This window comes from Motacilla alba, chromosome 1A (assembly GCF_015832195.1).
Source record: "Motacilla alba alba isolate MOTALB_02 chromosome 1A, Motacilla_alba_V1.0_pri, whole genome shotgun sequence".
NCBI lineage: Eukaryota > Metazoa > Chordata > Aves > Passeriformes > Motacillidae > Motacilla > Motacilla alba.
Genome location: NC_052031.1, coordinates 65,288,153 through 65,314,612, shown reverse-complemented (window position 1 = coordinate 65,314,612; position 26,460 = coordinate 65,288,153). Strand labels below are relative to the sequence as shown.

At 42.8% G+C, this 26,460-nt stretch overlaps 1 protein-coding gene across 2 annotated transcripts in view; it reads left to right on the top strand.

Annotated features, from left to right (window-relative positions):
- The window catches only part of FBLN1 (fibulin 1), a 73,943-nt gene extending 64,049 nt beyond the window's left edge, over positions 1-9,894 (top strand). For both annotated transcript variants that reach the window (XM_038153274.1, XM_038153275.1), the window contains exon 17: positions 8,722-9,894. In XM_038153274.1, coding sequence (XP_038009202.1) covers positions 8,722-8,861 — 140 coding nt within the window. In that variant the 3' untranslated portion in view covers positions 8,862-9,894. The remainder of the gene's footprint in view (positions 1-8,721) is intronic.
- Positions 9,895-26,460: the final 16,566 nt, after the last annotated feature.

The following is a 26,460-nucleotide window of genomic DNA, read 5'->3' as shown; positions in this document are numbered from 1 at the left end:
TCTCTGGCACAACTTTTGTGTAATAAACAGAAGCCTTTAGGAAAAGAATTTAATTAAATTTTAACACAAAGCTTTTTACAGAAAAATAATTGCTAAAATAGCCTAAAACATCTATTTTCTGTTTATGACCAGGATGTGAATTATTTTTCGACCCTGCTGATGAACTCTGCGTATTTGTAATTAATACTGAATAAGAAATCACAAATCTTACCATGACTTCTTGTGAGTTAAGGTCTGAAAAGCCAAAAATTGGCTATGTAGTTTTAGCCTCACACTACAGATATGTATTTACATGTTGAAGACTGAGAGAGCTTGGTGTTCAAGCCTAACCTGCAACTCCTGTGATTTGATCCAAAGAAGCATTAATTCATGTCTGGGTTTATTTTCCTCTTGCTCATTTCTGGAATGATACTACCAATTTACCTTTTGTAATACTCTCTGCCATGATTATTCCCTGGTCCTAAATATCCTAATTGCCTGAAGACCTCTTCTGAAACTATGACAACACTCCTAAGTAACACTGATGCAGCAGAGATGTTTACTCTTAATTCTGTAAATCTTGGCCTGCAGTATAAAGCAAAAAGCCTTCAGGAGAAAAGAAAACTTGAAGTTATAGTCCAGGATCTCACATTAACATGAGGAGATTGGTCTTGTATTGCTTAAGTGAAACTCATAAACAAGCTTTGCCCCTTCAGAAAGTTGTTCACCACACATTACTAGCAGTGTGCCAGAGTTTTGGGCTCTTTGTTTTTAACAGCAACACAATGGCTGTAGGTTTCAGAACAAAGAACAAAGAACAAGCTCCTTTGTGACCCCCAAAGGGGTCTTACAAAGGGGTCGTTACTGTTGTGTTGTGGTTGTTGGGACTGTTCATTTCTGACAAGGCTGTAAAAAGGACCAGAGTGTTTTTTGTGGGGAAACAGAGGCCCAGGAACAGCCAAATGTAGGACTTCAGAACATAGCCTGAGATTATTTGGATTTAATATAAAGGCAAATAAATTACTTGAGTTTCAACTGAGATCAGGTTCCAGCTCCACAGCTCTCATCACATTTTTGTTTACTTGAATTTTTCCCGATTGATCATTTAATGTTCCAAGTATCCATTTAAAGAAGAAGGAAAATGGCTGGAGGAAAAATTCAAAGGTGGGATTTTTCTGTGTCATTGAAATCTCTGTCATGAGGGCGTCACAAGCAGCTCATCCCAAAAGTTCCATCTGAAAACAGACAGCACTCTCTTACCATGTAATAGCACATCCTCTTGACAATCCTTCCTGTGCTTCTTTTCAAGGGGGGAAATTATCCATGGGTTCACAATGTTTTAAAAGAGAAAGAGGGGAAATTTAGGCTGGATATACAGAAGAAATTCTTCCCTGTGAGGATGGTGAGACCCTGGCACAGGGTGCCCAGAGAAGCTGTGGCTATGCCATCCCTGGCAGTGCCCAAGGCCAGGCTGGATGGGGCTTGGAGCCACCTGGGATAGTGGAAGATGTCCCTGCCCAAGGCAGGGGAAGGAACTGAATGTACTTTAAGATCCCTTCCAGCCCAACCCCCTCTATGGTTCTGTGGTTCTATGTCAGGATGAAGCTTTTTAAAGCTTTCACTTACAGTCAGGCCTGTCATAGCCCAAGCGTTGAGAAATGTAGGGGGAAAACCAGACATGCTTGATCTCACATGGGATTTTATTTATCTGATGAGGACTAGATATTAATATATTGCTACCAGCATTAGTTTCCAACTCATGGAAGTTAATTTTAATAGTGCATGCCCAGTGCAAACCCCAAAATAGCCTGAATAGCAGCATGTGCTTATTTTGAAGGAAAGGCAAACGATGAGCTACAGTCAGACTTTGTAGCACCACAGAATCATTAAAGTTGGAAAAGATCTTTAAGCTCAAGTCCAACCATCAACCCAGCAGCACCACCACATTCACAATGAAACCATGGCATTTGTTTGACCGCCCCTGGTATTTCAATTATATATCCCATTCTTACTATTTTACATAATTTTTACAGAGTGTTTAATTTTAAATAGGTCTTAGAATTAATAAAAATATGCATCTTGTTCTATTTAGGATCTCATTAATAAGTTAACTATAGATTAATGATTAAGAAAAGTGGATTTTCTTATTTTCATCATTTCATGCTTTCTCAGTAACTCCTTACCATACATCCCACATTTATTCACTTCATGGTCAGTTTTCAGCTGACCACAGATCACACAACTAAACAGTGAAAAAAAAAGCAAATTTCTCTAAATCAATTGTTTGTTCCCAGAAAAAGTTGCTAAATTAGTATTTGCCTGTAATGTCAAGGGTGAAGTGTTACACTAGTGAAATGGGGTAATACTGCTGGATTCACAGTAAGCAGCCAGACATCTCTCTGTTACCTTGCCGCCTGAGAAGAGTCACAGAAAGGACATTGTGGGCTTGCTGTGAGCACAAAGGGAATGAAAAAGGTGGTTTTTTTACTGTCCTTTGGTATGTGGTGACAGGAAAAAACAATCTAGCTGTAACCCCATGGGGGAAGTGATGGGAAGGGGGAAAGAGGAGCAAGAGCTCTTGTGCCGGTTACTTAACACAAAGATTGAAATGTGGTCGAGGGAATTGATCCCAATTTTGATAACTGTTTATTGTATTTCCCTGAGCATAGCCCACAGGTTATTTGGAAGAACAATTTTTGATTTGGCAGTAGCTGGGATTGTTTATATATACACAAATACATATGCCTGCATATGCAGGCAAGGCAAGAGGAGTTTACTGCTGCACATCCCCTCTTCCAGCAGTCACCAAACACAGCCCCACCATCAGCCTCTGATTCTTTGCCTGCTCCATTAACATTTCTCTGCTTGCTTTGGGGGATCCTTAAAAATTTAGGATCTCTGAAGCTCCCTTTTTGAGCAATGGGTGCAATTTATGTCTGTTCTGTGCTCCTAATGATGATATAGATTTAAATATTTGACTAGACTCAAGAAGCAATCCCTGTGGAAAATTCTATGAGCTTCACCTCTGAACCATAAAATGTAAAGTACTGCAGCCTCTCTACCGATGCAAACCAGTCATTTCTTATGGCAGTATGAAAATAAACTGCTTGGTTCTGTTTTGCTTTTTGCACACTCTGGTGATCCCTCCTAGAGAAACTTTCTTCAGAGGAAATGCAAATGCAGTGTAAGGAACACCATGACCCAGATCCTCTGGGAGTGTAGTTGCAGCAGATTTTGTGGATAGCAGTGAAAAAGGAGGAAGAAAGGTTCATTTAAACAAGAATATTTCAAGGAGTTTAGCATAGAAATCAGAATTAGGAGTCTGGAGGCAAGATGTGAGTGCATGACAAGGCAGGGACTTGTCAGCCAGAATGGGTTAATGTGGTAACAAAACAGCAGCTCTTCTCCTCAGCTGAAAACGGAGCTTCCTAGCAAATCTGCTGCCTAATGCAGAAGTACAAGCAGAAACCAAACACAGAGGTGAATTGCCTGAGGATCTCACATATTTCAAAGCAGAGAAAGGTAATGATATCTTAAAGAGGTGTAGAAAACCCAAGGAATACCTGTGGCATCTAGAGAACATGTCTTAGGAGGAGCAGCTGAGGGAGCTGTGGGAGCTGAGCCTGGAGAAAAGGTTCAGGGGATAACTTTTCCCTCTCCACAGCTCCCTGACAGGAGGGTGCAGCCAGGTGAGGGTCAGACACTCTTCCCAGGGAACAAGGAACAGGAAAAAGGCAAACAGCCTTAAGTAGTGCCAGAGGAGGTTTAGATTGAATGTTAGGGAAAATTCCTTCACTAAAAGGGTTCTTAAGCATTTGGACAGGCTGCTCAGGGAAGTGGTTGACACACCAACCCTGGAGGGATTTAACCAATGTGTGGATGTGGCACTTGGGGACATCAGTTAGTGATGGCCTTGGCAGTGCTGAATTAATGGTGGGACTTGACATTAGAGACCTTTTCCAATCTAAACAATTATATGATTTTCTCAGATTAAAATACTAGAAATGCTGCTGAAAGGCTTAGGAATATTAACAATATTATCCTTGCTGTCTTATTTATCCCATCTTCTCTGGTAAGCAAAGCTTTGGTAAGTCAGTGACAGTTACTCAGATTATTGGCTGTTGTCATTGCTCTCATTTAAAAATATGTATTATATATTATTTAGGTTATTGTCCTCACTACACATGGTGACATGCTTTACCTTAGAAAAAAATTAAAATACAAAACATGAAGTAAAAAACAGGAGAGGAGAGTAGCTCAATGTTTAAGTTACAGAGCTTTAGAAGCTGGACCATGGTTCAGACCATTACTGTGACATCCAAAAACTTGCTGCCTCTCACTCTGAGGCTGTTTGCATTCACAGATCAGCAGGTGGAGAGCATTGCCATAGATCCTGTTTACAATAAGGGTAAAGTGTGCAGGAGAAAGAAATCTTATCGCTGTTTTTTAAAAGAAGGTAAACAAATCATGAAGATACCCAAACGGATTTGGGACATGTAATGACATCTGTGCTCAGTTAAAAAAACAGCAAATCCAAGCACAGATGAGCTCATGGAAGGCAAAATGCCCATGACACATGGCATTTTCTGCAGGTTCAGTCTGTGTTCAGGTCACAGATAGTGAACCAAACAGAACCAAACCTCCCTGTGTCAAACAGATGAACAGCACCAGCAGCTCATCAGGCTGGATGGAGAGGACCAAGACTGGTATATTTACCAGCAGGCAAGACAACACAGATGCTTGAGGTTGCCTGACACATTGGATTCAGCAATGGGAATCTCCATGTACATTTATGATCAAGGATTCACCTTGTTGTTGTTGTTGTTGTTGTTGTTGTTCTTCTTCTTCTTCTTCTTCTTCTTTGCTAACCTAGCTGAAGTTTAATATTGTTGGAAAAGAATTGTGGTGAACTTGCTCAAATGAACTCACCTTCTTTGCCAGCTGTAGAGCCTGTAGCTGTGGTCCCTGAGAGGACCAAAAGGTGGTATGTGAGAGTCCTCTGTTTTCAGGTAATTTGCTGAGCAACCCCACTGGTGCTCCTGTCATCCTGCAGAGAGTGACTCCCAGAACAGTGGGCACTGCTGCAGTGCTCCAGGACTGAGTCCAAGTCTGCAATTATCCCCATGGCAAATCTGAGTGGCTCCATCTGCCTACTTTGGATTTGGACGGGTAAAAAAGAGATCCAAAAGTAGCTGCTTAATTTTTACATTTCCTGACTTCTCAGTGCATTTAAAAATGGTGACCTTCCTGTTACAATAAGGTATGCTTTTGTACTTAGTGTTCAGCTATAAAAGCTGACACCTGCCAGCCCACAAATCTGGACCCATGAGTTTGCCAAAAGGGATAGTGAAACAGCATGTTTGTGCAAATGTTGCAGAGTCTCACAAATCCATGTAACTTCAAAACACCCAGAATTATTACATGCGGCTCCTTCAAATGTGTCCTGGGCTAAATGCTTTTGAGATATCGACTGATTTGTTGAGCCATGTATGTGAAGTGCATGGACCAGGCCTAGATCTCAAGATTTTTTTTTTGTCTTTTGTGTGAGTCAGCCCAAGGCACTGCTGGCCTTGTTTGGGCCTAGCAGAGTTATGCCTTCCTTGTAGGTGATGTGAAAGGTTTGAGACAGGAGAGAACCAGACACAGAAAGCATCTTGCATGATTTCCACCTGCCTTTGTCCTTGAGTTCGGGGAACAAAAACGCTCAGGTTTTCCATTTCAGCACTTGTCACAGAACAAAAATGCAAAGCTCCCAAGGAGTGAATCTGCCAGGAGCAGCAAACCTCTCATATGGTTTTGTCTACAAGAACATTTCAAGGGTTTCTCCTCTTTTTTTTTTTTTTTTTCATTCTACCTATTCAGAATGAATGCATCCTCACATCCTTACACATATGTTGTAGCACAAAGCCATCTGCCTGTATCATCCTGCATCATCCTCATTCATTTAATGGGAGAGAAGGGAAATAGTTCCTGCAGTGGTGGACATTTCAGGACCATCTAGAACATTGGCACATCAAACTGTAGAAATAAATATTTTCAGAGTATTGTTTCTTTCTACATTCCCTCAATTTCTTTCTTCAGTATAGCTGTCAGCATGTGTGGCATTCACTTCTCGAGCCATTTTATCAGCTGGATTTTAAGAGTGCAGCAAGAGAACTGTGAAAAGGCACTGCCACATGGACTGCAGTGCTTGCCCACTGCACCTTTTTCCCTGCCTGTTAGCAGGGTGCATCTCCACACGAATGAGAACGTTACTAATGGCTTTGAATGCTGCATCAGCGATGTGTGAATGTTTGCCATACTGTGGCAGGGCACAGCAGAGAAAACACCGTTTGCAATCCCGCCTCTAAAGTAGAGTAAACTGGGGGAGTGGTGCAGAAAGTGTAGAATGCTATAATAGGATTGCTAAACCAAACCAGCAGCCTTTGCTCTCCAGGGCTTGGTGATGACTGCAGGAGCTGCTCCTGGGGTTGGTTAAAGATTGCCAGCAATGAGTGATTTCAATGCTGTGCATTTCCGTGGTTCTCATTTAGAGCAGTGCCTGCAATAATGTGATGTGTTGTTAGTGAAATGCTTTAAATGCTACCCTAAAGGGAGGACAATTTTAGCAAGGTTTTTGTGTTTCAATACATCATCTGCCAAGCCCAGTCATTTTTATAAGATACAGGAGAGTAGCCAAGAAAGCTAAAGAAAATTAAAATTAAAAAATAAAATATAAGTATATATATATATATATATATATATATATATGCATATAAATTGTAGGGGGCAGGATGCTGAAAAAGTGTATTCATCAAATATGGCAGGCAAAGTGACTGTGGGGAGAAGTTTGCAATTTCACTGCATGCTGAAGATATTAGTTAGTGTTTGAACAGGACAGAACTGTAATGTCATCACTGCCTTAGGAAAAGGTGCTGACAGGCTGCATAAGCAAACATTTATGTCTCCCATCAGATCTCAGGCCAGAGTGTTGGTAGGGAACAGCTGCAGGAGCTCGGCTGGGACTCCATTATAATCCCCAGCATGCAGGAGGAGTACATCTCAAACCATCCTTCCTTAAACTGGGCATTTCCTTCTGAATCAAATAGCCTGTCAGAGCAGTCTGCTGTCAGAAGGAGGTGTGTGTGGGAGGAGGTCCCCACCAGACTCCCTGTGCCTGCTGGCTGACCTTGGCTTCATGTGATTTTGACATCTGGGGACATCCTTTTCAGCTGAGAGCAGTTTGGTAGCTACCTACTCTGTTACTCCAGGCCTAGAAAATAAACAAGAAGTGAGAATATGTTTAGAACCCGATCTGGAGCCTTTAGAATCAACGGCAAAGCTTGTGTTGACTTTGCTTTGTAGGTCTGAAGCTGCATCACTACTCTGTGTAGCCACATTGCGTCAAGGCAGAGACAACCCCTCGTGACCCAGACGTGCCTCCCCAGGCTCCTGTCCCACAGCCTGCCCAGAGCCCAGGAGCCCAATGTCAGCTTCAGTCCCTGCATGAGCAATGCCCCAGGCTCCTGTCCCACAGCCTGCCCAGAGCCCAGGAGCCCAATGTCAGCTTCAGTCCCTGCTTGAGCAATGCCCCAGGCTCCTGTCCCACAGCCTGCCCAGAGCCCAGGAGCCCAATGTCAGCTTCAGTCCCTGCTTGAGCAATGCCCCAGGCTCCTGTCCCACAGCCTGCCCAGAGCCCAGGAGCCCAATGTCAGCTTCAGTCCCTGCTTGAGCAATGCCCCAGGCTCCTCTCCCACAGCCTGCCCAGAGCCCAGGAGCCCAATGTCAGCTTCAGTCCCTGCCTGAGCAGTGCTGGAAGAGGGCTGCTCTCTGGCTGTAGCACAGCCAAGGGTCCACTTGCTCTAGACCCTGCCCCACACGCTGCCTCCTCAGTTTGACTTTGGCCAGCTCATCCATGAGCCAGGCTGTGATGTGGGTCTCTGGCTGAACCTGGCTGCCCGTGCCCGGGGAGTGGGACAAGCCCTGCCCTGCCACCCTCGGAGGATGCCAGCAGTCTCCATTGTGCTGTGCCTGGCACTGGGGCTCCTCCATGGCAAACCAGGCACAGGACTGGAGGCCTGGAAGACACAGCTTACTCCTCCCTTACTGCTTCCTTCCTTATCAAACCCCAGGGCTGGCAAAGGAATGGCCACCACTTGAGGATGACATGGGAGCAGATGCAGAGATAGTCCCCTTTCCTCATCAAACTTTATTCCTGTTGTGTCCCGTGGGGTTGTCCATCCATGACTCAGCACACTAGTGATTTACAGATTGCTGTCATCTGATGTTCACAGGGGAAGGGTTGATTTTGCTGATGCTATACAGATAGTTTGTACTGTTCCAAATGAAATGGGGTTTTCAACACGATACCAGGAATTGCATGGCATTCCCAGGTGTGGTCCTGTATTCCTCTGAACAATGTGTCTTCTGGGTTACCCAGGGAAATCTCCTTCTCCCGTATGTAAAAGCAGTGTCACAGCATGCTTACTGCATTTATGTCTCCAGAAAAAAGGTTAAAAAAAATTACTGATTTCAGAATCAGAGTTTTGCCATTTGCAACAGTTGAGTGCTCATTATGGATCTTCCAGATATCTGACTCAAAAGCTGTATCTTATCCCTCTTTTGCAAGCTTTCTTGCAAGCTATTTACAGACTCAATAGATAAAATACCTTTCCCTGGGCTATACTGAACACCAAGGGTGGTGTAGCTCCTCCAGACTTAGCTAGATCTGCTAATCCCAGCAACCTATTTCTGTCCCAACAGGTGTCGTTCGCCAGGTGAGGCCCATCATTGGACCTTTCCATGCCATCCTGAAGCTGGAGATGAACTATGTCATGGGCGGGGTGGTGTCTCACCGCAACATCGTCAACGTCCACATCTTCGTCTCTGAGTACTGGTTCTGAGGGACACCCACAGCAAGTGCTCCAGCCTGAAACATTACCACAAGCTATTATGTCATATTCTTGTTTTTAAAACCCAGTAGTGTTGTTTTGTTTTGTTTTGTTTTGTTTTATTTTTAAATATTTGGTTTCTAGTTAAGACAAATAACAAGCTATTATGTTGATTAGACATAGGGCTGAGCAAATTAAGTGAGCCTGATGTAGTTGTTTGTATAAATACATAGTGTGTGAAACTGCTCAGCTGCCTGGTGAAATTGAAAACTTTCCTAAATGTTTGGACAGATCTCAACTGGCTCCTTGGCCAGATAACCTGGGTGACAGGCTGTGTAACAAAACAGATGTCAGAGTTCATTGGGATGAGTATATGGTGTCTTTGGATGGAAGAAGTTGGATAAGGATTAATAATTTCACATCAAATTAACTACCTTGAAGAGGATTGTCAGAGAGTGATAAATAGGTTTGGGCCCTCTGAATAGATAGGTCCCCAGAATTGCTAATTATTCCTGAAAAGTTCAGCCTGGATATTTAAGAAGTGCCATTCAGCTGCAGCTACCAGAGGAAGTACAAAAGGAATTAGAAATACTTAGAGACTAACAAGCTATTGCACATATTAAAAAAATTACTCCCATTTTTTGGTACTGATTATTTGATTGTAAGATAGATTCTAATTGAACAAGTACCACTCATTAAAATTAATCTGTTACAGGAACACAGCATATTGCTTCAAGTCCAATCTCACCTGTACTCAGCAATACGTGGGAAACTAATACTTTATCTCCTGTCTGTTATAAAGCTCCATGCCTTTTTAAAATTGGTAATAAAATTAGCATGTTAAACTGTACATTTCCTATGCACCAAACCAAGGCATATGTAATTATATAATGAAAATCTCACCAATAAATGAATGTTTAATGTATTTTCTGGGCATCAAAATACTGTATCTTTTTTTTATTACAGAACAGAAAAGAAATAACTCCGTGTTTCAGTTTGTTATGTTTGTTAAGATATGAGGAAATAAAGAAGATCAGATGGGAAATACTCCAAAGTATGCCATGGTTTCTGATTCCCAGGAAAATTATATGTTACAGCTTTTGTAAGCAAATTCATCATGTACATATTCCCCATTCAAACCAGACCCCCTTGGTCATTATTGGCACTAAGCATGGACCAGGCTGCTGTCAGAAGCTCTGGCTGCCCCATCCCTGGAAGGGTCCAAGGCCAGGCTGGATGGGGCTTGGAGCAACTGGGATAGTGGAAGATGTCCCTGCCCATGGCAGGGTTTGGAACTGGATGAACTTTAAGGTCAGTGTGATCCTACTACCTTTACTTTTTAAATGTGTGTTTGTGGCCTGGGTCTATTTGGGAGGATGTTATTGATGCAGAAAATAGCGGGTGGCAGCTGTGGCAGAAAACAAGAGTGTGGGCTCCGGGGATGTTTCTGGGAGCCCCAGCCTCTAGCAACCCTCTTGCTGTGTTTCAGCAGTTTGCATTTAGTGTTACAGAAATGGCTTTTACAGGGATGCTGACACGTGACTTTTCAACATTCTTGAACAACTGCAGAGAGCAAACTCATCCTGGGGTGACTGCAGACAAAGGCACATTTGCTTTCATACCCAAATGATTTATCATGATACCCTGAATCACATTCAGATCATGCCAGGAGGGACACTTTCATGGGACAGTTTCTGGCCACTTTCTTTTAAACTTCATTCTTGAAGCACATCTTCTGTGAGGAAAGGCTGGGAAAATTGGGATTGTTCAGCCTGGAAAAGAGAAGCTATGACCTAACTGCTCCTTTTAGTACCTGATGGGAGCCCTCAAGAAAGATGGAGAGAGACTATTTACAAGGGCCTGGAGTGACAGAACAAGGGGAAACGGCTTCATATGGACAGAAAACAGGTTTATATTAGATATTAGAAAAAAATTTCTTCTGTGTGAGGATGGTGAGGCCCTGGCACAGCTTGCCCAGAGAAGCTGTGGCTTCCCCATCCCTGGAAGTGTCCAAGGATAGGTCATATGGTGCTTGGAGCAACCTGATCTAGTGGAAGGGGGTGGGACTGGATGAGCTTTGAGGTCCCTTCCAAACCAAGACATTCTGGGGTTCTATGATTCTTACATTGTTTTTGAAAACCCATGAGGCCAAAGCACAGTTACCCCATGATCACACCTAGCTTAAGTCTGGCTTTGGTACTGCTTGGATGGAAGGCGAGTCACCCCATCTAAATTAAAAACCAACAAATGAAGTGGAAGGTGATGCCTTTTAGAACCTAGAAATAAAACTCGAGATAGTTTTAGTATAAGAGGTAATATAAAAGTGGATCTTTATTGGAGCTCCAGGAGCAGTTATGGAATAATGTCCACAAAAGTCCACTCCCACAGGGGTGAATATATTTTTACAGGTTTCAGGAAATTTGCATAATTGATAAAAAGCACTAATTAGGAGGACAAGTGGTGATGCAATTCCCCCCAAGTCAAGCCCCTTCTTTGGAGCTCCACCCCACTTGGTACAAGCTGTACTTTGCTCATGAAAATCTGTCTCAAAGAGCTGTTTTCAGCCTTTGCCAGGAAGAACCAAGACAGGATAGAGGCCTTGTATCCCCAGGGGTTGGAGCTCTGGAATTTGTTTTGTGTTCCTGCCTAGGGAAAGGGCAGGGAAAACTACCAGGAAAACTAGCTACAAATGCAACAATAAGCTACAGAGCTCCCAATGTATGTGTAAAAAAATACCAAGAATATATAAAAGATAAAAAAGGTAAAAACCAATAGACATCAAAAGAAAGCAGCTGTGGTGTATCACATCATAGGTGATGGTATCTTGGCCTGGCCATGCTCACAGAGCTACACTTGCAGGTTGATCCCCAAGATGGTGGTGAGGTTTTTTGTTTTGTCATTAGCTGATGGTTCTCACATGAGTGAGACCTGGTGAAGGTCATATGGTGATGAGGGGGAGAGCTGATAAAAGATTTTGGGTTCCGCCACTCAGGCAAAGCTAAAACCACCTTTATCTGAACCCAGCCCATGAGTGACCTTGGACCTGATGAGAACAACCACCCTTGACTCTGGATGTGAGGTAAGTTAAGTTGCACATTGCCAAATTGTCCTAATACTACCAATATTTTGAGAATAAATTGTAATAACAATAAAAAAGCACTACTGTAATGGATACTATCATAACTTTGTAACTACAGTTTAGGTTTTGAAAATTACAAATATGTGTTTAACTAAGGCTAGCTAGAAAGTACTAAATGGTGCTTGAACTGTGGCCAGCTGTCTAGAAGCTAGAAAATAGAAAAAAAATGGGTTTTTTCTCCTCCAAAGGGAAAAAATTGTGTACATTTGTACCTATTGAGCTGGTGATCATTTGTCCAGCTTTACCAGGAAGCACCAGATTTTCTGTGGTATTGAGAGGATGAAGTAGTTTGTAAAACAGCTGCCAAAACCTTGAAGAAAAATGGACTGTCAAGCCTTCAACCTATGATGCACTTTACATCTTACAGATTAGGGATCTCATTTGCAGCCACTAAATCTCCTACTTTTTTTTTTATTAGACCCCATCAGTTATGGTAAGTTTATTAGACCCCAGTCATGGTAAATTTTGCTTTCTTTAGCAACAGTGAGTTTCATTTTGTCTTGAATTACATGCATTGATTGATTAGTGCTGTTTCTTCAACTCATACAAGCAAATTGATTTTTTCCAAATCATTGCAGAAGAATCCACAATGTAGAAGAATCTCTGGCTAGTGAGCTCTCTAAATGTTTATGATTACAATTCTTTTTTACCTCTCTCCTGAGTAAGACACCTGACCCTTTATTCCACTTCCCTCTCCTTAAGTTGCTCAAATGGGGAACACCCGGGAACATGGAAAGAGTATTTCAGCTGCAGATGCCTGTGTCAGTCAAAGAGAAATGAGATGCTCTGTCCCATAAGTCACTGTGCTGTGGAGCTGCTGCTTCTGTGTTAGAGACCAGAGAAAGTGGTCAGGGGGGTGAGATGGGCAGGAAAGTGTCTGTGTTAGCAAGCAGGAGCGGAGTATTCCTGCAGCCTGAGAACATGTGGGCTTCCCCAGGCTCCCCCCAGGCAAAGGTTACACTGAAATCTCTGGTGGCTGAGGCTTGCCTTTGGTTTTGATGACTGGCCAAGCACAGTTATCTGATAGGTGTACAAGATTGCTCCCGTTGAAGGACACTGAGAAAATGAGCTGCTTTTTTTTTTTTTTTTCCCTAAACCCACAAGATTTCCCAGATCTGCAGATGCACTGCTTACTGGGACAGGGTTAGAAAGCCACTAAAGCAGACTTCCAGGGACATGGGCTTACCTGGGCAGGGGCACAAGGACTCTGACCAGGCACACACAGTCAGCTGAGGCAGGATCTGGAAACCCCTTCTTCAGCAGTGGTGGTGTATTCCATGCTTGGAGTAGAGGCTGCCTCTGCAGGAGCCTTTCTGTTGGGAGAGAAATGGCAGAACAGCAGTTCCATGAGGTCAGCAGAGCCTCTCCAGCATCTCTGCAGGAAAGCTCAGCCTCCCGTCCTCTGGACTCCCATCTCCTCTGACACATGCAGGCAGGGGTTTGGCAAGAGGGACTGCGACCCACCTGGTCCATCCTCTTTTCCATGGTGGTTCACTATGACCTGGTGACATGGAGATGCTGGACTGATGGCTGTGTGCTGTTGGGACCCAGCAGCCTGAGTGCAGCTGTGGGAGGCCACGGAGGGGAGGAATGCCCTGGAAGGGCTCCTCGTGCCTCTGCTCTCACGCAGCACGGGCTCCTCACTGGGCTCAGCGTACCCAGCCTGTCCTCCCACCTGCTCAGCTGCTGAGACAGGGCTGGGTGGTGGCTTTGGGGCCAGCCAAGGAAGTCCAGGGCCTGGAGGGTTCCAAAATTATCTAAAGCAGAGCCATCCAATTACTCTCTGCAACTGCACCAGGGGCAGGACATTCTGACTTTCGTTTCATCTTCTGGCAATGACATTAAAAGCCTAAATTGATGTCCACTGAAGTTAATGAAGAGCTCCTGATTTATCAGGCACACAGCATTTCAAAGAGACCTTGAGCAAGTGTTTTACTTCTTCATGTTTTATCCATTCCTTCTGTGTATGGAGATTGTGTAGATAGATATCTGAAAAACCCACATTCTGGTAAATAAAAGCCAGTTGTACTGAACCCTTGGGTGGCAGACTCTTTGAGAGAACATAGAAATGTTACTAACTGTTTTGTCTTTAATATGTATCTTTAGCTGTATAAAAATGTTAAAAGATGTTTTGGAAGTGTTTTAAATTCATAACCCAGAAACTTGACAGAAAGAGTGGAAAGGCTGGCTGGCACCACTGCAAGGTGGCAATAGTTACTGGGGAGATCAAAAGGGAAAATATCTTCAGCAGAGAGCACAGCTCTGCCCCCATGATGCAGGGGATGCTCACAGGGTGGCTTCCATTGGCTCTTGCTGTGGAATATCCTGAGCTGGGAGGATCCTGAAGGGTTGGTTTGATCCTGCAGAGCGAGTCCAGGGCTCAGTGTCCTGAAGTGCTCCCACCAATAGCTCTTGGTCCCTAGATCCTTCTTTCCTCGAACTGTCAGAAGCCTTTAAAATGACAAATAACTAATTTTGGGAGAGATACTTTTCTCCCTATAAGTGGGAGAGGGAAAATGTCATAACAAAATAAAGATAAAGCATAGCTATAACCAAATTAGCCATGACTAATTTACAGCGCCCTATTGGGGGCTGTCAGATACATACAAGTTCAACAAATCACCTTCAAACCACAGAGGCCTCACTCCAGGCTGTAAGTCTCACATATGTGAGGCTAAAGGAAATCCAAGAATGTAATTACTTGCAGTATGTGAAAGAGTTTACATCAGATTTTTTGAAGGAGTTTGTAAAAGCAGTCCATCTGCAGCTGTGTTCTGCTTATTTAACCTCCTTTGAGCTTCTAATGCTATACATGTTTTCCTCCCTGCCCTCTAGAGCTGTCTGGGACCTGCCAGGCTCTTTGGCATTTCTTTGGAATATCATGTAAGCCCCTGGGTTGATGTAAACTGCTCTGTTTTGTAGCTGGTAATTGTTCATGAAACTGAACTCATGCTCAAACAAGGAGCCTTTGGGTCAGTGCAGCCTTGGGTCTGCCCCAGAAATGCATCACACTGAAATAACTGAGTAACATCTGTCTCTTAAGTTACACTGCATGTGTGTCTTGTCCACACAAGTTTTTTTTATTCTCTTTGAGTTGCAGTTCATGGCCTGAATTTGCTTTTTTGAAGTCCAAGAAGCACTGCCATTAGTTTTGACCAGTGAATTTCATTAGAGACTGAACATCTTTTTCTAGCTCTCTCCCTAACCTCTGTTTTCTTTCTGATTCTTCTACAATGCTTAATGCATTAGATCCTCTATAACATATCGACTGTATTTTTATTTACCAAAAATGAAACTCTTGAGAGGAGGGAACCCAAGAAATATTTGACAGGCTCTATGGATCCAAAGCTGTTTTCCACATGGTCAGATTTCTGAAGATCTGCAGATGCCTAGTTACATTGTCATAAGATGAGGACAGATTAGCTATCTGTGGTATTTTGGTATGTCAGTGCTTTTCATTATCTACCTCTTAATCTCAAAATTTGGCTCTATAACAAATAAGAAAGTATGTGCTAAGGTATTTACAGAAAGACATTTTTTCATGCCATTTTTCTGTGACTAGAACATGAAAATAAAATATATTGAACTTGCTAGAAGGTAACATTGTGTTTTCCCACTGTCCATCCTTAAATTTAAACCAGAGATTACATATGTAAAACTTGCTGCAAATTGAGCATGGTATTGACCCTCCAGCTGGGACTGAGGAATAGAAATGTCAGTATTTTGTAAGAGTCCAAGGCAATATGAATCAAATAAATACAGCCAACCTATACAGCAGAGCAAACAGTCACTTGTTGAACAGTGGAAGAAAAGTCACTGATGAATGAGCTGCATCCTCTCCATCTTGAGCTTGCAGTCAATAAATCTCACTTGAAAAGTGATACTGCCACTTATCCTGTCAGCACCAAGCTGTATTATTCCTAGTCTCCCAGGATTTGTCCTGTTGGCCTATTATCAGCCACGTGATATCAGCATCCGTGGCTAAGTTTTATCAGAAGCCAGTGGGTGGAATTGTCCCAGGTCACTGTGGAGCTCATTGATGGAAACAGAAGCACTTTTCTGTGGGAAAGCAAGGTGAGAGGGATGGGTCTGACTGTAGCTCGTGGCAGGTCACATGTGATCCTGATATGAGGCCATAGGTAGCCCCAGTTGCTTGGCTGCAGTAGGTTATACTGCACATGTAATTGTTCTGTGTCTCAAGGAGCAGCACCAGAGGGCTGAGCTTTGTTATGTGACTCAAGAAGCAGCACCAGAGCTTTGTCATCACACTGCCCTTGATGCTCACTATGCTCTTGAGCAAGGTGTGTAGGCTATCTACACTAGCAGGCAATAAAGCATAAAAGGGTCACGCTTGGAGACTGAAAAAGTTGAGGATAAGGAGATGATGCTCACCTCCTGCAAATAAAAAAGTTCTCCTGGCTGAGGGGTTTTCCTCAAAAAAAGTCTAGTCTGATCAGTAGTGCTGAACATTTATGAGGATGAAGCACAATAGGTGCCCTCTTGATATTCATCTTGCTTTAGTTCCACCCAGGTTGAATCCAGCTGCTACTCTGTGATCTCTTTGCAGTAACCCAGGGTACAGTAGGAGAAAACAACCCAGGAGAGGAGCTTCAGGAGGGCAGTAATGGTGCAAACTGAAATGCCCAAGCCGGTCACCCTGTTACTCCTGATGCCTCAGAGGGAATTGAGAGGTTCATTTGTGTGTGACCTGCTCAGCACGGTGCAAACACAGTTATGTTCTTTGTCCAATTCAAAATAAGGACTTCTTATCAAGTGGCAGCTTGAACCTGGGAATACAGTTTCAGCCCTTCTCCATAGACTGGGAAGATCTGGCTCCTTTTTCTTCTGGGTTTTGTCTGTCCCAAGCTGTAAAACTTGCTGAGGGTGATGACTAGGAAGTCCCATCTATAGAAGTGAAGCAGGTAGCACTATCTAGTGCATTTTAGGGATTAAGAAGTTATAACAAAACTTTAAAAACAATCATGTCACCTTTTGAGCCTCCAAGATCGTAAAGCCTGGGTAAATTTCTTTTTAAAGCCTGCCCTATCATCCATTTAGAATAGTTAATTTCTGCAGAAAATTGAGATGGAAGTTAAACCATTTTCTAAATTACCTGAAAGAATACTCTGGGGGTTTTTTGGTTGTTTTTTTTTTTTTTTTTTTGGTTTTTTTTTTTTTTGTTTTTTTTTTTTTTTTAATTCAGAGGTATGTTTGTAAGGATGGAAATTGCTGCACAGATCAAAAGTACCCTGGGCTGCAAAAGAGGGAAAAATGTGGTAATTGATAGCATTGATAGCAAAAGGCAAACTCCAAGCTTGTCTTCTCTGATTTACAGGATGAACTGTGTGTAGCTTCTGCTCAATATGCCCTGTTACATGAGACTCATTATTAGGATTTTGGGAAAAACTTAAGAGTTTGGACAGAAATTTTCTATATCTCAAGTCAGTTTTTGTTTCTTAGCTTATGTTCTCAAACTGAAAGTTGTGGCAAATCACAGAGTGTTGACCTGAGCTGATGGATGCCACAAGAGGGGGAAAGGTAAACATGTCTCCTGCCATGGAGGGGCAGAGGATGTGCTGCCTAAGGAAAAGTCTAAATTTGCACTGTTTCTACATTAAATTATTCATGGATTTATTTATTTTTGTTATTTTTTTTTCCTGGCATGCTGAGCAAATCCTCCCTGGTTCCTAGGCGGAATGGCCTTTCTGCCATGCAGGCAACTTTTTCCATCTCCAAGAAAATCCATAATAATACAAGAACTGACAGTCTTGAAAACCAGCAGCCTGAAAATGCCTGGACAAGAGGGATACCTTAGGCTTCAGCAGCTCCTTTTTAAACAGGCAGACTTTAGGTGCACACGTTTAGGTGAAAGCATCAGATCTCACCAAGGCTCTTTGATATTGAACCATTTTAAGTTTTCATTATCAAGTGCTCAATTCTCTGCCAAACAGTGTGCCCTGAAGTGTCAACCTGACCTTCAAAATTCCCACCTCCTGCCTTGGGTAATGAGGGATTCATGGGTCAGGCATCTCTGCAGCCTCTCAGATCCCTGGGGAGCCCAGTTTGTCAGGTGTGCCAGGCCCTTTGCTTCTCGGGCACTAGACTAGACTAATTATATATCATCTCTAGAATAACTATTCTAATTCAATTCTATTTCTAATTCTAATTCTATTCAGAATTCAAATATTCTGAAGGGGGCCTGGACCTTGTTGTCATTCAAACTTTGAACACAAAGGTGATAAAAAGATAAGAAATCTTAGAATGGAAAATGGCATTTGAAGGAAAAGTGTCTGCAGCCAATGGTATTATAATGCTGATGAAATCAACTTTGTGTTCCAAGAAAGGGCATTTGTTTGTACAAAATCTCCCAAATCCAAGGCAATTGTGTTCCACAGGTGGCCATGTAAATGTGGCACTCAGGCTGTTCTGCTGCAAGAGTCTGCCTTCAGCCATATTGCTTGAGAGATTACAGGTGTCCTACCCAGCTGAGCAGCACAGAGCTGTGACTGTGCTTACTTTGAGATTATATTTTGAAATGGGAATAATGAATTCGGAGTAGAGCTGGAGAAGCTGTGTGACTTTACTTGGTTCTAGCTGTGTAACTGGATTAAAATGGCATTGCACAATAGCAGACCTGTACTTGACATCCCAATTTTTCTTCCTTAAAGGGTTTTCCATGCCTTCAGATGCATTTTTTTCAAACTTGTGGGAAGAGTTAGGATGCCAATTTGGATGGGTTAGATGTGTGTTTCATCAATAGTATGATTACCTTTTCTTTAGCTTTTTTAAATGTTGATATATGAAATACAAAGTTTTACAAATTCAACAAAATAAACTGGCTTTAAAACCATAATACATGTTCATTTTAGCAGCAGATCTGAAAGGAAAGCAGGATAGTATGTTTATTGTTAAAAGCTGCTGGTAAAGGGATGGTAAAGGAACACAAAAAGCTGTTTGCAATGCATGGAGGGAAGCTTGATCTGGTTTGGGGGAAATCAGTGCCATCCACTTGGAATTCATCCATCAGCAATTAGCATATCTCCACACACATCTCCTTTCCAGGATGTGCCCGTCTTTCTGCTCTTTTGAAATGGATCTGTGCAGTATGGCAGAACACGGCCAGATGCTCGAAGGAGCCAGCACAAACCAGAGGAATCAATCTGGAGCAGAGCCCTGGGACTGTGGGAGGAATGATGCTGCGGTCCCACTGAGTCTGATTTTTACACTGCAGTGTATTTCCCCATGCATTTATGCAGTATTTTGTCTTGCCAGCATCTCAGGGCTGACAAATTATGGGCAGAAGCAAGATCCAGACTATCCACCCCAATCCTCTGCAGAGATAATATTCTTGCCTTTAATGAATTTCACCTCATCCCAGGCAGGTAATGAAACCAGGTCAAGCAGGCCAGCAGCTCTGCTCTCTGTATTGCAGCAGCTTTTCTTGGTTTCACCCTTGCTGTCGTGCTGCTCTCCCAGTCCAAGGAGACATGGGGTCTCTACTTTGTGTGTGCTGGCTCCTCGCCCTCTGCATTCCAAGGACAGCCCTTCCCTGGGCCCTGGGCTCAGTTTACTTCAGCATTTTCCAGGTATCCGCTCACTCTCCATGCACTGAGACAGAGTCTGGTCTGCCCCACAGGTGTTTGCTGCTGTCCTTGGGCTCCTGAGCTGCCCCTGGCAGTGGGATGTGAATGTGAAGAAAGTGGGGCTTGACTGCAGATGGCAGGCAGCTTTACGAACCTTAGTCCAGTTACATTCCTCAAATGAAAAATTTGTTTTGTACACAAAGCCTAGCTAATGCTAGAGTTTTTGCTAAACCAAGATAGGAGAGAATCCTGAGGTCAAAACAATTAAAGGAACAAAGTTTCCCTTTCTCCTCTGAAGAGTTTAACCCACAGGCCAGTAGATTTAGTTGACGGAGGGATTGTAAAATCTGATACATGCAGGCAGATGCAGACATGTATAAGATACATAAAGTAGTTATCTGTAGGCATAAGGATTAGCATACAAACATACTGAGATTTGCCCTTGCAAAGATGGGAATACCAGCACAAATACTGAAGTGATGGTTTCTATACATCCCATAATGATTAATTTTTGAACCTTGATAATGTGTGGCCCAAACTTATCAGTTCTGTGGATGGGCACAGAAGCAATCTGTCCCTCTGATGGCTCAGGTATCTGAAACTGGCTGAGATCTTGTCAAGGCTCTTTTACAGAGCCTGGGCTCTGACTGCCCCTCTGGAAAGGTGTGTTTCTTCCACAGCTCCTGCATCACCTCTGCCAGGCTGCTGAGGGCGTCACAGCTAGCCCAAATCACCCACTGCACAGCTGTGTTCAGGTGCCTGAATTGCCCCCTTCAGGAACCTTGCTGGGGCCTGTATTTAGAATTTTTACCATAGTGGATTTTTGCCATTGGGAAGACCAACGCACCGTGGAAGGAAGAAAAAAATTAGAATGGATTACATAGGGATTGCCTGACTAAAATGCTACCAGCTGTGTGTTGGAGCAAGGAGTTCTGTTACTGCAGGGAGGAAAAGGAGAAAAATGCCCACTTTGTTAGTTGAGAAAACCCAATTTGTAAAGTTCAATTCTGCATTCAGACCAGAGTCCAGGGTTATTTTGATCAAAGGGCTAAGTACAGCTTGCTGAGAGACAAAAACAGGCAGGGAGGGAGCCAAAGCCTTCAGCGACCAGCTTCTCATCTTGGGAGCATTGAGCCTGGATATGGCTGTCTGGCAGTGAAGAAGTGCACAAAGCAGCTACATTTGGGGGCACTGAGGCTCTGGTAGGTAGGCAAGGCACTAGGAGGAGATTAGATTGCAGTATGTTGATGGAACATGGGTTTTGGGGAACAGCAGGAGGAACAGAAAGAAAAAGACAACATAATGCACAGAAGATAAGGTTTTGACAGTATTGTCAATTATTAGAATTTTTGGATTTCCAGGAGAGTTCTCCTTGTCCAACCATTGGTGAACTTCCCTGCTGGCAAGGGACTGTGTCCTTGCAGGAGGTGAAAGGAATTTGCATGTGATGGTTACTGCAGCAGAGAAGGGCCAGTTCAATGGCTACACTTGATTTAAGGTAGTGAACCATACCAATGACAGGGTTTATGATGTTGTAAAAGAAGCATCTGCATTGTTCAGGTTTAATTAAAAACTGTCTTTACTGAACCACTGTTTGAGTCAACAATATGAATTTAACAGCACAAACCACTCCTGCTCACCCCTTTTTCATTTTTTTATCTCTCTGCATGTTGTGCTTTTGTCCTGAAAAAATAAAGTGGTCCTAACAACACCAGTCATTTGAAGAAATGAAAATGCTGACAGGATGGAATGGCTCAGCAGCAGAGAGCAATTTGGCACTTAGGGTTGCAGAGGCTACAGAGAGCTTCAAGTGCAGCATTCCCTATGAGAATAACACTATTGATTTATTTCATAACTTCACCTGCCTCTCACTGATAGATGGCTGCTTGTTTTGATCCCTGGAAAACAGTTCTGCACAATAACGTAGGTGCATTGAATGCTCCAAAGGTCAGGCAGCTTGAGCATGGGAAAATATTTGTGAATGAGGCCCAAAAAAACTACTGAAAGAGGTGATTTCTGGCTCAAAGATTAGTCTTCATTTAGAGACTGAGAATTTATTGCTGCCCAAACCAGCATTATCAGCTTTCTGTCAGCAACAATCATCAGGATTTCCTTTCCCAATCAACATGAGCTGTGACCTCATCGCTGCAAAGGTGAAACCCTGACAGGGATTAAAGGCTAATAGAAAGAAATGAGGTAGCAGGGCTGAACAAAGAGGAGCTTGTTACACAGCAATGGCCAACTCAGGCAGAATGTTGCAGCTGAAACACGAGAGCCACTGAACTGAAGGTGAAAAGGAGTATTTTTAAGAGCCTGAGTAATGCTGGGTCTCCCCATCTTTCAGTGGAGAAGGAAGGCAGACTGCTGTCCTTGCCATCAGAAATTTTTGAAGTGGGATTAGCATAGCCTTGTGGTTTGTCAAGTGTTTAATTGCAATTCTGCAGGGATGCAGTCTCAAAGCCATTGGAAGCCAGTTTAACCGTCATGCCTATCATTATATGCACCAAATTGCTTCTGTGCATGTATAATATTCTGTAGTCTGAAACAGAGAGGCTGAGTCTAGGGCAAGGTTTAGAACGTGAAAAGTGATGAAAGGCAAATACGTGTCTGATATTCATCAAAGCAACTTAATCCACGGTGGAAGAGTGAAAAGAGGTAAAAATAGGTTTATGTTGTTGATCTGTGAGTTGCTAGTTTTTTCACTCATCCCCCAAGCTCCTGGAACCAACAAGTGAGGCCATTTTTTCAGGGGAGATTCCTTTCTCTGAAAGGTCATCCTTGACTGCCACAATATCTTTTTATCTGAAAACCCACCACAGACTTGGTTCAAGTCCCAGTGCAAGCCATATGTATCTTAACTTTCAATGGACTCTCGGTAAGTCCCTATGTCAGTCACCAACACATCCCTGCTTTTTCCAGCAGGGGTAGACTTGTGCTGTAGTCCAGATCCAAGTCTTTTGGAAGTTTATGGCATCCAGGATGCTTTCTGCATGTTTTAAATATCTTCAGCCCAGCAACACAGGATAGCATCTCCTTGTGCTCTTTGAAAAAGGGACAGGATAATTTGACCTCTCACTGGAGCACAGAAATCCCCTAACAGTGCTGAGGGTACTTGACACCTCATAGCATGAAGTCTCTGGGCTGCAGTCTATTCTGAGGCTGCAAATGGAGGACTAGAAACCAAATCCATCTCAAACATACAAGAATACTATTGAATTTGATGTGGACCAGATACTGTCATATATGACATGGTGTACTTTGAGCACCTCTCAATCCAGCACAAAGAATCCAAGCAAATCTTAAGCAGAAAGGATGAAAGGGAACATTCTTGTTATAAGTAGATGCATAAATTGGGTTCCTTGCTGATACTGAGCAGGCTTCAGAAACTATTCAGAATAAAAATATCTCCAGCCTACAAATTATAGAGCTTTCTGTGAGGAATCAACACATCTTCAAAACCTCCAAGGTGCTTCATTCTTTATATTTTAGAGATTAATGTCAGCACAAATACACCAAGGTTAAGTCCTTTTCTTGCAAAGAAATCACCATCTCAAGCAGTCTGGTTGATCCCCAGCTCCCAAAAGGTGGAGCTGCAGGAACAGCCTTCAGCTGCTTCTGAAATGTTTGTAAGCTTTCTCCAAAACCTGAGGTCAGGCCATGTGGATAATCCCCAGCCCAGCATTAGGATGCAATGTTCATAGCTGCAGAGGGTAGCCTGCCTGAAATTCAACGAATGATGAAAACCCCTGCAGCAGCTTTTGAAGGCTGGGCAAAGTCAGTGTCCTTTCTGAGCTGATTTGGGTGGAGTTTGATATGGCTAAAACTTTTCACTCAATGGCAGCAAGATATTTAATTGTATGTAAACCTTAGAAATTTTAGATTTAGCGACGCTATGGATTGAGTTCCTTTCATTTAGTACTCTCAGTGTAAATAAATATGAAGCTGATTGGGGTAGAGGAATAATGAGCCCTGTAGCAAAACCCAAAGCTACTACTCAGCATTGAAAGGTAAGTGAGAGGTTTCAGGTTTGTCAGACAGTTTTCAGAGAGGAAGACACATACATAATGCTAAACTGAAGGGGAAATTTGAGTAGGGACAATGTAATTACCAGGCCAGGAAACTGGGCTAGGATCTTTATTCTTTATGAAAATGGCATGGATTGATGTTTGGCAAACTAATTGCCATGAATAATTTACTAATTTATATGATTTCTTTTGTTTTCAATTTCATTTTTAGAGACTGACCATCTGCAAACAAAGCTAACTTTTCTCTTTTTTTTTTCCCTCCATCAAGTCATCAGAGGTGATTAAACAAGATCCATTGCAGTTGCTGCCTTTCTTGCAAACTTCTTGTTTTGATCAACTTAATTTTGTTCATGCTGTTTCTGCTTCATGCAGAAATATCACTGGATCTCCAGGCACAAGAAAACTAAAAAAAATGCAAGACTTCAGTCTATTTTAAAGTTGGGTTTGAACATTTTTACCAACTGAGAATGGAGGAAGTTTTGCAGATTTTTACAACATGAGAATATTTTAACAACAAAATCAAAAGTCTCATAGCTCCTGTTCCCTTGTCATTGTGAGGAATGAAACTGGAAATTTCACACTGGCATGTGGCCTAAGGCACCTGTATCTCCCTCAGCTCACAAGGCATACTGGCAGTTCTACCAAACCTCTTATCCTACTGAATTAAGATATGTTCCTTTGAGATCTTTTCCTGGCATGTTTGAGTACCTTTTTATTTGTATTATAATCAACTTGAAAGCATGCCAAGGGAAATAGCTGTGCCCTCCACAACAGGACCTATTAAGGGCAGAGATCAGCATTACTCAGCTGCAACTATCAGAGCCTCCCTCATTTCCTCCCTTTCTCTGCAAACACACTCTAATCTGGAGTGAGCTAGAACTATATTTTTTTTCCTCTGCATATATTGAAGACAGACTTGGTGTTTGTATTGGCACAGGGCCTGACATGGCATTTGTGAGGATGAACCACAGGCATGTGTACTTCAGCTAGGCTAAGTTAGGGAAATGTGTGCTAGAATCAGGAAAAACCTTCTTCCCCTCTCCCTCTGCTTCCAAACCAATAAGGCAAGGGGGAAAACACCCTTCAGGCTTCTCCTTTGCAACCTGAGACCACAACTTCCTCTCTTGATGTGCACACATGAGGCCCCTTCACAGGGCTGGGGACCTTCATGGCTGCACAGGCAAGTTTTGGGAGGTGGCTTTTGCATGGGCACAAGGGGAGGAAGATAGAAGTGGCCATACATGGATGGCACTTTTGCTTTCTTCTCCAGTAATTTGCCAGGCAACACAGCTAAACTTGAATGGAAGAGAAGATAACATGCCCATAATATGGGCAGTAATTGAGCATATTCCCTAGAGTAATTGAGCATATTCCCACCTAGAACACAGTGGAGAGAACTCCCCAAGGAGGCAGTTATAAGTCTGTATCTGAATTTTGTCTCGGGTGTGCTCCTGGAGTAGCCCTGCTCCCAGCCCCAGCCAGCAGTAATTTACACACTGTCATGAGCAAAACTCCACAGCATTTTACAAATGTGCTCTGTAGTAAGGTTAATCTGAAATGTACAAAAGAGTGGTTTGCTGTGTGGAGCAGGGAATGAATTGTGGAACCTTTTCACTTGAGGGTCACCAGTTCATGTCTCACCCAAGCTGGTACCAGCCAAACTCCCCTAAACAGATTCTCCTGTTCTTGGGTGTCTTTCACAGGGAATCGTGGCTTTTTCACTGCTACTCCAACATCCAGTACAAGCAGCTCCCTGCTTGGTAACTTCCCAGAGACAGACTGCTCCTGTACCAACAGAGCCAAGAATTAATCCCTTTTCAACAGGGACCATCTTACAGTACCACCTTTGCTGAGGGACACCAGTGATGGAAACTGAGGCCAGCTGGGCAGGCTATTTCTGTCCCTTTGTATATATGGGAAAAGCTCCTGGGATACTGCCCTGGTGGTATTTGTGCTGTGCTCATTCCAGGGGCAACCCCAGACGTTATTTTCCAGTAAAAGCAGATTGATGTAAGAGGAGATGAAATTAGTGTGGGTACATGTGAATCGTGTCTGCAGAGTGTAAGGGCTTTTCAAGATCCACTACAGAGCAAACTGTGCAGGGCTCAGTCCCTCTGCACTTGCAGAGATACTCAATACTGCAGCAACTGGACTGAGAGGTGGCTACTGGGAATGGCTACTGGGCACAGGGGTCGTGGAAAGCTTGTCCTTGTTTGAGGTCAATGACAGCTTCTTGATGCCCTAGTAACTTTTGCTTTCAAAAAAAATCTACTTTCCACCTGTGCTCAGCAGTATGTTGTTCATCTCCCGGAGGTAACACCTATAAAGTATCTTGATTTGCAGTATGACTGGAAAAAATACTGCCACTTCAGCTCATTGGATCCTTTGAGTAATTAAAAGTATTATTTCTGCTGCTAAATCAGCAAATTTGGTCTGTATTTTTATTTTACAATATTTCTTGAGACTACAATATTGGCACTAGGTATTTGCAATATTCTGTACTTATATTGTGATGATAAAAGTAGTTGTGTGTTGTCATTCCTACCCAGATTAGGATACACTCTATTTACTCCTGTTTTATCCAAACGCTGCAAATCCTTGAATGAACTTTTCTTTCCTCCTTCAAATTAAAATTCTCATAAACATTTTAATCCTCACTTCAAAACTGGGAAAATTTCAGAGAATAATCTACCCAAGAAGGAAAGAAAATTGTTACTGTTTTTGTTTTAAAAAAAAAATTGAAAATCACTTTATTTGATCTAAATTCAAAAATGTGCAAAGGTGATATCATCCAAAATTTGGAAAGCTTTCCAAAGAACTGAGTCAGTTTTATTAACTCTAACAAACTGGATATAGTGTGCTGG